This window comes from Trichophyton verrucosum, assembly GCF_000151505.1.
Source record: "Trichophyton verrucosum HKI 0517 chromosome Unknown contig00813_1.f1.exp, whole genome shotgun sequence".
NCBI classification, from domain to species: Eukaryota; Fungi; Ascomycota; class Eurotiomycetes; order Onygenales; family Arthrodermataceae; genus Trichophyton; species Trichophyton verrucosum.
The window spans coordinates 1-10,636 of record NW_003315246.1 but is presented as its reverse complement, the minus strand read 5'-3'; the positions used below and the strand labels follow the sequence as shown (position 1 = coordinate 10,636).

Sequence of the window (10,636 nt, the reverse complement as noted above, 5' to 3'; positions counted from 1 at the left end):
TTTTTCCACCCTCTCCCGCCTCCTCCTCCTCCTCCAGCAGCCACAAGGCAAAAACAAAAGACAGAGAGGAAGCATAGAAGCATAGAGGAGACCAGGAAGCTCTTATGCTCGTTCGTCTCTAAGGCCGCCCTCGTCTCTGTCTCGACCTTCTCTTGCTTCCTCCCTCCTGTGACGACAGCTCGGCTCTGACCGTCCCAGCGGCTTCCTGCGTCTCCCCTGACCTGCTCCCCTGTTCCCCGGCGCTTCGACGGTCATCCTTCCATCCATCCACCTCCCCTTACCCAAAGCTGCCGCTCGCTGGCGGACTCTCCCTCGCTCGCTCTCCGCATCTCCCGTCGCCTCAGGTCGGCTATTCTCATCGAGCATCTCGCTCACAGTTGGCCTTTTTCTTCTTTTTTTCCTTTTCCTTTTGGGCACTCCTGCGTTTGGGTGATACCATGTCCCTTGCCCCGGCTCTGCATTAGCCTGTGTTTCAAAAGTCTTACCACCGTCAGCGTCAGACTCGACTTACTGAGAAGGGCCAAAGGGTTAATTAACGAAGAGGGAAAAAAAAAAAATCAACAATAGCCAGACAGAACTTATCTCAAGAAGTCACCACTTTTAAAAAAAAAGACACAAGAAAGGGAAAAAGAAGATGAGAGAAGTCAACTTTAGCATCCCCAGCGTCAACAAGGCGGCTGTCAACATCACTACTACTCTCTACGACAGACGGGCCCTCGACTGCACCTCGACTCTGCCTCTCATCAACTCCCTCAACCATCTTGCCTACCTCACTACTTCATCAGACCGCATCCGTGACATCCTCACCGTCGATGGCGGCATCGAACAGCTGGTATGCATCCTCAAGGCTGGCCGCAGCAAGGACCTCATGGAGATGTGGAAGTGGAATCTCGCCTTCCAGTGCGTCGTCAACATCGGTGTTCGTGGCTCAGAGAATGTTCGCACCCGTGTGGTAGAGGCAGACATGGTCCCCGTTATTGCTACCATCCTCGATAACTACATCCGTGTTGTCGACCGGATACGCGCCTCTTCTTCGGCTGCTGCATCCACTGATCCAGAGGCCTCTCGCTCAAAACAGCACAAGACTGCCATCAATACGACTACTACTACCACCACCGCCGCCGCCACAACCTCGATCCCGACTTCTTCAACATCTTCTAGGAGAGATCAGCCTCCTAGAACGTCAAGAGCTTCGTTTTATGACCATAGATCAGACCAGCGGAACGCTCGACGTCAGGCTCCTCCTCCTTCCATCGAGATTCCCCTACCATATGCTCAGGATGGGCCAGAACATAATACCGCTACTACTAATACTGCTACCACTGCAGCCACCACGGCAACTACCGCTGCCACAGAGGGCCGTCACAACAACCTACATACCCCCATAGACGTTCAGCCGTCTCCTCACATCGTCCTGACCTCGCCGCCGGAACGGACGACTTTTAACCATCACCATCACCACCACCATCACCAGCGAGAAGGTCATCGCCACCGGATCCTGCAGCCACTCGCTTCTGCCACTGTCGCTACCGCGGCTACCACAACGGCCGCAACAACAACGCCTACTACTGACCCGTTTAATCCTATACGCCAGGCTAGAGACGTCGATCGCCTCCCTTCGGCCCTCCCCGGTCTCCAGGCCGGAATCACCTCCCAGCCAGAGTCTCCCACCACACCTCTTGGTGCAGGTGCTCCTCAGGCTAATATATCGCCTCTCATGCCTCGCATCTTTCATCGTCGCCCTTCGGTTCGTCAGCAACGCTCCACCTCAGGTGATTCAGATGACGCCGATGCACAGCCTGAGCCAGACGACAACGACATCATCATGGGTGAAGGTGATCTGGAAACAGCCAACGTCGAGACTGCCGAACAACAGCCCATCGTTGACCTTGACAGCAGCGGCATGGACCTCGAGGACATCAACATGCGAGACCGTGATGCCATGCTCGACGACGCCAGCACCGTCAACGCTCCCACCCAGGCTGCCCAGGCGGCGACCTCTCCGGCAAACGGTCACCCTCCAACCCACGCTCATGCTCGTCAACCCAACGGCCACCAGGCTCCTGGCGTCTTCAACAACCCTTATCCCTTCTACCTCCAGAACCAGAACCAGAACCAGCACAACCAGCCCTCGCAGTCGCAGTCCCATCCTCAATCCAACCCGCAATCACACTCAACCTCTCAACCTCACTCCTCCCGCAGTGGTAACCCAGCCGGCCCTACCATCCTCGCTGCCATGCCCCGGGACGAGGACGTCCTCCTCGCCCTCCAACTGCTCGCCTACGTCTCCAAGTACTGCAACCTCCGCTCATACTTCCAACAAACCCATCTCGTACCCCGTCTCAAGATAGGCAAGGAACTCGAAATGCTAGACGAAGCAAATCCGCTGCCAGCCTCTACTTCTTCGTCCTCTTCGGGCCCCTCTACATCGGCTCCTTCTGGTTCCAACACCACTACCTCCCCTCAAACCGCCGAAGAAGCCCAGGAGGAAATGGAAGAATACATCCTCCCAGATGACTTCAACATTTTCCCACTGGTCGAAAAATTCACCGTTCGCCACCACACAAAGGACATGCAGTACTGGGCGTGCGTCGTGATGCGCAACTTGTGCCGCAAAGACGATTCACGAGGTGGCATTCGTCAATGCGCCTATTACAAGTGCGGGAAATGGGAAGAGTTCCAGCGACAGTTTGCAAAGTGTCGACGGTGCAGGAGGACAAAATACTGCAGTAAAGAGTGCCAGAAGAGCGCATGGGTCTACCACCGACACTGGTGCCATTCATCACCGGAACACTAGTTCCCTCTTATTCCTCGCTCTCAACCGTCTCATTCATTAATATATCCCTTCTATACATCCGACGAATTTCTTTTGTTACGAGATGTCCATGCCTGGCACCATTACTACTACTACTACTACTACTACTACTACTACTATCACCCCAACCACCACTACTACCACCACCATCATCATCATCCTGTGACAACCTAATCAATCTCTTATACGCTACTCGTTGCTTTCCTTGCTCTTTTTTATCTCTGGCATTTGCACGATTCCCCTTTTGCTACTTCTCTGTTTCTATTTTCATCATCCATTTTTGGACATTAGCAAGCCTGTCTTCATCCGTTCCTCATCATGCCGCGACTTTACTTACTCGACCTTCATTCGAAAGGTTTTCCGCTCGCCGCATTTGTATATTTCCATTGTGCCTCAATGCATCTGCATTCATCTGCGTCTGGTTATCCTCAGAGCAGGCGGCAAAACCAGATCTTCATGCTATCTAAAGTACTTAGCGTTGTTCTTCATACATCGGTGTCGTTCATCTTGCCTTCCTCTACATGATCTTTCCCCAGACGTGCCATGACAATTCTCTCCTTATACCCACCGAACTCCCTCTCCTACCTACTTGCTTATACACCAGTGGGCACCCTGCTGCTGGCACACACGTACTCGGCTACTCGACCTGCACGCCATAATCATCACCCACCTGACGGCAATCCATCTGATAGCGTTTACTCTCCAGCCAGTCATCGTATCGTCTTAAACATCTTTCCTCGTACCCTTGCCTACCTGTCCGTCCCTCCTTAGCTTGGTTTCTTACTTTATCGTTATCTCTCCGTCCATGGCATTCTTACCTGTTTCCAATCGTGTTTCTCCTCTCCATACAATTCTTATTTCCTCCGGTTGTTGCATTTGCTGCATTTTCACGTATGTGACCTAATTGGCTCCATTGGTTAGGCTGGGTGTGGGTGGGAAAGGGGGGAGGTCAATAGGATATTTCTTTCTCTCTTCTTTTCCACCTTTTTTTTCTTCCATAGTTTTGTTCGTCTGCATATATCTCTTTGCTTCTCCATTTATATTTTATATCTCCTTGTCATTATCTGTCGGGCTTGTATGTATGCAATAGTGTAGTGTAGTCCTGTGTTGATGCTGGAGAATCGAGACTATATGTACAATATACAATATCACCCGTCACCTCAACCAGGCCTACTTACTTGCTTGCTCATATTACCCGCCTACTCACGATGATATGCTCCCACCGACTTACCATACGTAGCTGCAAGTCTGCTCGCCAAATGCTCTCTAGCAGTAACCACTTTCTCTCCTCCCATCCCCGTGCCCTCACCCTCACCTTCACCTTTACCCACCCCTTCAACAATGCTACTAGGTACAGCAACCAGCTCCGTATCATGGCACGGATGGCAGAAGTACACAATACTATACCTATCCCTCCCCTCGCTCTCCTCTTCCTCGCCTTTCGCAAAAACAACCCTATGCACCGTAGACTTCAACACCCCACGAGTCCAATAGCTGAGTAAATCACCGATATTAACCAGTATCGGAGGCGCAAGCGAAGCCGAAGTCGACACCCCAGCCGGACGAACAGGCACACCCGCCCACGTCCCAGCCGGCGTAAGAATTTCCAACCCTGGCTGCCCATCTCGCTGGAACAAGAGCGTGATACTCCCGTAATCTGAATGTGCGCCGGCCCGTACGTCAACGCCATGCTGGAACGATTGCGTGCTTGGGCATCGGAGCGACGGGTAGTATAGGAACCGCAGGGTGCTGCCCGACGGGCCATGGGATGGGTCGTGGCGGGACGAAAACCAATTATCAGGTATCTAATTTGCGTTGGGTCTTAGCTTTGGTATGAAACCTCCCTACAATCCATAATGTTGAGAACATACATCTAGACCCAAAGCCAGAAGGGTGAGGATGCGAGCGCATGTCTTCTGGCATAGGGAAGTGAAGCGGTTCAAATCCTCTTCGTGAGGGACCAGGGACTTAGGCAGCGGTTGACTGGCTTTGTTGTTTTTGAACTCGCCAAAGTTGATTGCTCTGGGTCATGTTAGATGCGGGGGTTCATGGTATTGTATGGGTATCTTGTGTGGTAAGAAGGTATATATACTCTTTGAAATCTCCCCTCTGGCGTTGATGTATGGTTAGCTTTAATTAGTTCAGGCTGCGATGGAAAAGCGTGGTCGCTACCTGCTGGTGTTCAGGGTCCAGGGTCTCTTTGTGCATGGCTGTCCAACCCATGTTCTGGCCCTGTCAGCTCGCCCGAGTCTCAATGTCCATGTAAGGACAGATCTAGACGTACATCCGACCTGATCTCTACCTCCTTTTTCTCCTCGATAGGGGAGGCGAAGAATTCTTGTGCCTGTGTGGGGTTAGTTTTGAACATCTAGATAATACATCCGTAATATTGACAGATGTTTGGTTTCCCTGGAATATAGAAAGAATGATAGATACCATTTTAAAGGTGGAATCTATCTCCTCCTTGGAGAAAGAGCTGCTGGCTGTATCAATGTAGAGGAAGCCATACTGTCTGGCAGCATCGATGACTTGCTTGCCCACCTCGGCTGTTGCACTGGAGATGTCGATAACAGGGAGCTGGATCTCCGCCTCGGACGCCATACCGGACAAATGCAGTGTATATATATATATATATCTTCAAAACCACAACTTACATGGCCGTATATCCCAAGATAAACAGCGAAATCAAGCGTCTCTTTGCATGCTTTTGCTACGAAGGATGAAGCTGAAGTCGCGAACTTCCTTATCGAGATAAGATAGAGGCTTAGATAAGCCCCATATCCCGTGACCGTAATTCTGCCCAGGTGCATGTGCATCCCTGATTAGTCATCATCCTGACGTCGTGGAAACCGCAAGTTCGAGCTTTTGATCGAAAAGTTGATGGAGATTTTGAGCAAACCGCCATCTTCTCCTCCCTTGCGCCCTCCTCCTTTTCATTATAAAACTGTTATCTAGCTCGTCGCCGCCTTTCCTTTCCCTGTTCCTTGCCCTCACCCGCAAAGCAAACCCCCAGGACGCCTTATCGCGTGTTGGTTGAAGCTTCAGCAAACAGACAGCTAGAGCTGTCCCCCAAGAATATATAATTTACCCCGGGTCCAACCATGCCTGCAGCAATGTCGAGTAAGTAGCCGGAAAATTATCCTCCATAGTCCATTCCTCATTTACCACATAGGCAAAAGACTGTTCAGCTAACATGGTACTTGCAGCTCGTCCGCTTGATGAATGGGCCAACACTCGCACCCAAACATTCGATCTAGCTGTGCTCAAGGGCTCTGCGATAGGCATCCATGCCACACACTACCTCGACCTCCATTTAAACCACTATGTGACGAAAGAGCCGCTTCTAATTGCCCTTGGAGGCTTTCCCTTTGCCCTCCAGGCCAACATCACCCGCGAACTTCAAGCGCTGAAAGCAGCGGACGTCACGCCCGTTTTTGTCTTTGATGGTCTTGATGCAGGCAAGCCATATCCGGACTTTTCGGCGCAAGCAGAGAATACCAAGGCATTGAACCAGGCCTGGGAGTATTACGACCAACAACAGGCTGATCAAGTTGTTGATGCTTTCAGTGGTGCCGGTAATTGATATACCCCCCCCCCCCCCCTCTCTCCAGCCCTTCCCACACCCCGCACCTCTCAGGATGGTTGCTAAACGTACAATCGGAATAGGGAGTGCACATCCCGAAAGCCTTTATAAATTTCTACAGCGAATTCTTCAAGGAGAAGGAATTAACTTTATAGTCGCACCTTATGCGGCCTCGGCTCAGGTGTGTGTGTGAAGTGCAATGAATACATAGTCTACTTCCCAGGCTAATTATTATTGTTTTCAGTTGGCCTATCTTGAAAAGGAGCCTCACCGATTTATTGACGCTGTGTTCGGCCCTGCAGAGCTCTTCCTTTTCGAGGTTGAAAAGATCATTACCAAGATGGACACTGACCTGCGCCACTTTAACTGGGTGACAAAATCTCTATGTCAGGAAGAGTTGGGCCGTCTTTCAAACCAGCAGTTTGCCGACCTGTGTCTTCTCCTCGGATCCCCTTTCCTTCCCACATTTCCACCCTTTGAAACACCGGGCTACGGTGGCGGAAAGCGGGTTAATATCAGAGATGCGGTTGGCATGTTCAACTCTGCTGGAAGAAACGCGCTCGCACTTTGCGCTCAGTTTGAAGAGGACCAGAGAGTCCACGACCTTGACTATATGGATCGCTTCAAGCGTGCTTTCATGACCGTTAAGCATCATGTCATTATGGATGCAGATGGGAAAGTCGGCCCACTTGACCCAGAGAATGCATCTTCCGACCTACACGAGCTTATTGGCCAACGCCTTCCCGAGGAGCTTTACTTTTACATCTCAAAGGGCATACTAGGCTCGCGGATCCCCAATTGGCTCACATCTGGCGAGCTTTTGCTTACTCTTCCTCTCGGCACTGAGGACACACCTGTCTATCGCCGCCTTTTCACTGAAAACCTCCCTCCAATCAGGACACAAGCGCTTTGCCTTTTGTCCAACTCGCTCCACCGCTTTTATCAGACAAAGGTCATTAACGTCCGAGCCTGGTACGACGATAAAACGGATAAATCAATCCATCTCAAGGATCTTCCCTCAGTCAAAGACACAATAACCAGCTGGCGTCTGGGAAACAAGCAGCTGCCGGAGAGTGTACAAAAACTCCAGGTATATATAGATTTATATGTGTATACACGGTTCAAGAAATTCTAACAAGTAATAGGAGAATTCTCCACTCCTCACTTCTTGCCTGTCGGCACTAAAGGACCAAGACTTTGTGTCGAAGTCCTTCTCTCCCAAGGATGCTGCAGTGAGTATTCCAGACCCATCATGTGGTTGTAATCAACTAACTGTTATAGCCCCTCACAACCAAACAAGAGATAATCTCCAATGTTACATGGAGGTTCCTTCAACTAAGAGGCTATGTCGACTCTAAACACCAGCTCACAACTTGGGGAAAAGCTCTTGAATCTGCACTGTCTTCTCTCAAGCCGTCAGATAACCTAGAGGAACCAACATTCCTAGCCGTTGAGCTTGTTCGTTTGGGGATCCTGAGCTCGAAGGACTGGTTCCCCAACACATCAGGCGGCCCAATGAGAGGAACTGGTGAGTTTGCGGCCAACATATCAACATTTCATATTTAGGGTCTAACATTCCCAGCAGATGAAGAACAGAGGAATAATCTCTTGATCTCGCGAGTTGCATGTTTCGGGAAAATCCAGCACAAGCCCATCGGGTATTCTGGACCACTCAGCAGGCAACTGCTATCATTCCGCTCCCTTGTCAGCACCGTGCGCTCAGCTCTTCGCGACTTGATAGAAGTTGTTCTCGCATCGCTGCTGCTCAGCGGGGATGCTAATAGGGACCGTGATGACTGGACTGATTTAAGTCTAAGGTGCGCCGAGGTTTCCCTTGACAATTCATTTTTTTTTCCTTCTCTAACATCTACATAGCCTTCCTTTTATCGACGACAATGATTGTGGCCTTGCAATTGCTGTCCGCACCTACCTAGATGACTTACCGCAGGAACCAGAGCCTACCACTGAAGCCATCAGAGAAGAAGTCAAGGACAAGGGCAAAGAATGGTTCCAGCACAGCCACAGCTTCTCTGAGAACCTAGATATGTCATTCCATCTATGGGATGCGGTAAGCGCCAGACCAGCTCCTTAACTATGGGAACACTGTTGGCTAATTGATGTAATGCACAGGTGTATAAAGCGGTACAGGCGGCTAATAAGGAGCCAGTAGTTGATATCAAAGTATGGAACGAGGCCAACCAGTGGTTAAGCTGCCGAAGGTAGTTTCTAGCGTGCCGAATATGGACTATCCACGGCTTACATCGATGAACTATGAAGAGTGTGCTTAGCACTCGCCAGCTCCCAGTTGTATTGCAGCGCCCTGAGCGTCTTGCTCATTTTCAAACCTGGCCGTATCTGCGGCTTCCGGAATGGCAATATCTTAAACTCACACTACTATTTAGCAGCTAGCAAACACATCTTAATGAGCACAATTACTTCAACCGCAAGAGGTAGCTATGATTGCCCGGCAAGTAGCATTTCAATTGCCGATACTCGTAGGAACTTGTCTTTCTGATAGTGGATGATACTGGGCTCTCAGTCTGTCAACACAGCTGAGGGCCTAGACGAAAAACGTCTGTGTTGCCTCAAACATAACTACAAGGAAAGCTCCTGTAGACCTGATCGTTATAAATAACAGCGGAATAAACTAAGAGAGACTAAAACTTCTAGCGTTATCACTAGGAAACTAGTTAAGTGAAGTCGAAGAAGACGACGCAAGCCGCTCGTTTGCTCAGGGTCAAGCAGTAGACGATATAAATAAAGGGCCTCTCCCGCCCTCCGGGCCAGTGACATATATATATTCACTGCCCGGGTAGCTGCTCTACAAGCAGTCACTGTCGCCCCCCCAGTGAACGCGCGACTCTCCTTTGCCCCCGGGACTCGGTAAGTAGCCAAGTAGCCAAAGTTAGGTTAACTAGTTAGTTAGCCAGAGAGGGCCTGGAACTGGATATCCTTCCTGCTGTCCGCCGACCACTAACAACCACAGGAAACGCCGCGGCATGAGATACCCTACTGTATAAATCCTGCTCCTCGTTCTCGCCGTCGTCTTCTACTTCTGCTTCCTCTCTTTCGGTCTCGCAGAGCGATAACTAACTAGTTAGCTACATCCGCGTTCTTCCAGCATTCTACCCCGCAACCGCAGCTCAGGTCGATAACACCAGCATATCCGGCGCAAGATGTTCGCCAGCAAGAGGCTGAGCAAGGTATTTCCATGTCCCTCTGCTACGTCGAGAGATACGATCGTCCGCTATAGCATCTCAGCGAGCTAACGTGGTCATACAGGAGCTTATCAAGGTACGACTGCTACGACTACTACGACTGCTACCGCTTCCTCCCTTCTTCTAGGACCTGTCCTACATCAGCAGCTCCAGGTGGACTTTGATGGCTAACCTGGATATGCCCCCTCATAGATGCAGAACTCCCTGCCTCCCGGAGTCACTGTTGCAAAGGCAGACAACCTAGAGCAGTGGGAGATGGACATCCGGGTCCTGGACGACAATCCCATCTACAAGGATGAGACCTACCGGCTCAGGTTCACATTCAGCAAAAACTACCCTATAGGTATTGTCGGTCTGTCTCTTGAGACTTATTGTAGACACCCGGGCTAACGATGTTTTCTTTTTTTGGCATGGCAGAAGCTCCAGAAGTTCAATTTATCTCCCTACCAGCGACATCAGAGACACCACGCCCGATACCGATGCATCCTCATATATACAGCAACGGGATCATATGCCTGGATCTGCTCGGTTCTGCGGGATGGTCGCCTATCCAGTCTGTCGAGAGCGTCTGCATGAGCATCCAAAGCATGCTGACGGGCAACACCAAGAACGAAAGACCCCCCGGCGATGAAGAGTTTGTCAGGAGAGACACTCGACGCCCACGAGATATCAGGTTCATTTATGACGACCACACCGTCTGACTGGGAACAAACAACAAAGAATACAATCAGAAGTGCGGAGAGAAGAAGTCTATAAAAGTGGCTCTATGTTTGGTTATTGTTAATATTGTTATTTCTTTCACTTGAACAAGGTGAATGGCATTCTTGCTCTGGTCCCCAAACGTCGCCATTATCATTAACTAGATGGCGTTCTGACGGCTTGGGCTTGGTTTCTATGGACTACTACTATTATTATTTCTTCTCTTTAGGCACGGTGTTCTGGACCAAACACAATCGTTATATGGGATACTCTAGGATTATGTTTCTCCTTCTTGTTATCCTTTTCTTATTTTTTTTTTTT

General features: G+C 50.2%; 4 protein-coding genes across 4 annotated transcripts; 3 read left to right on the top strand and 1 right to left on the bottom strand.

Annotated features, from left to right (window-relative positions):
* Positions 1-619: 619 nt before the first annotated feature.
* On the top strand, positions 620-2,797 carry TRV_06813 (MYND domain protein (SamB), putative; the record flags this gene model as incomplete). The annotated part of the gene is made up of 1 exon (XM_003019118.1): positions 620-2,797. A coding segment is annotated over one exon (2,178 nt), but the record flags the coding sequence as incomplete, so codon positions are not given.
* Positions 2,798-4,951: 2,154 nt separating this feature from the next.
* Positions 4,952-5,416, bottom strand: TRV_06812 (uncharacterized protein; the record flags this gene model as incomplete). The annotated part of the gene is made up of 3 exons (XM_003019117.1): positions 4,952-5,047; positions 5,100-5,183; positions 5,210-5,416. 3 exons carry the CDS (start codon positions 5,414-5,416, stop codon positions 4,952-4,954), a joined length of 387 nt encoding a protein of 128 aa, XP_003019163.1.
* Positions 5,417-6,008: 592 nt separating this feature from the next.
* TRV_06811 (uncharacterized protein) lies at positions 6,009-8,490 on the top strand (the record flags this gene model as incomplete). Its single annotated transcript, XM_003019116.1, has 6 exons — positions 6,009-6,390; positions 6,554-6,579; positions 6,643-7,488; positions 7,680-7,926; positions 7,981-8,215; positions 8,274-8,490. The coding sequence occupies 6 exons, from the start codon at positions 6,009-6,011 to the stop codon at positions 8,488-8,490; spliced, it is 1,953 nt and encodes a 650-aa protein (XP_003019162.1).
* A 1,318-nt stretch (positions 8,491-9,808) lies between these two features.
* TRV_06810 (uncharacterized protein) lies at positions 9,809-10,317 on the top strand (the record flags this gene model as incomplete). The annotated part of the gene is made up of 2 exons (XM_003019115.1): positions 9,809-9,964; positions 9,994-10,317. The coding sequence occupies 2 exons, from the start codon at positions 9,809-9,811 to the stop codon at positions 10,315-10,317; spliced, it is 480 nt and encodes a 159-aa protein (XP_003019161.1).
* Between the last annotated feature and the right edge of the window lie 319 nt (positions 10,318-10,636).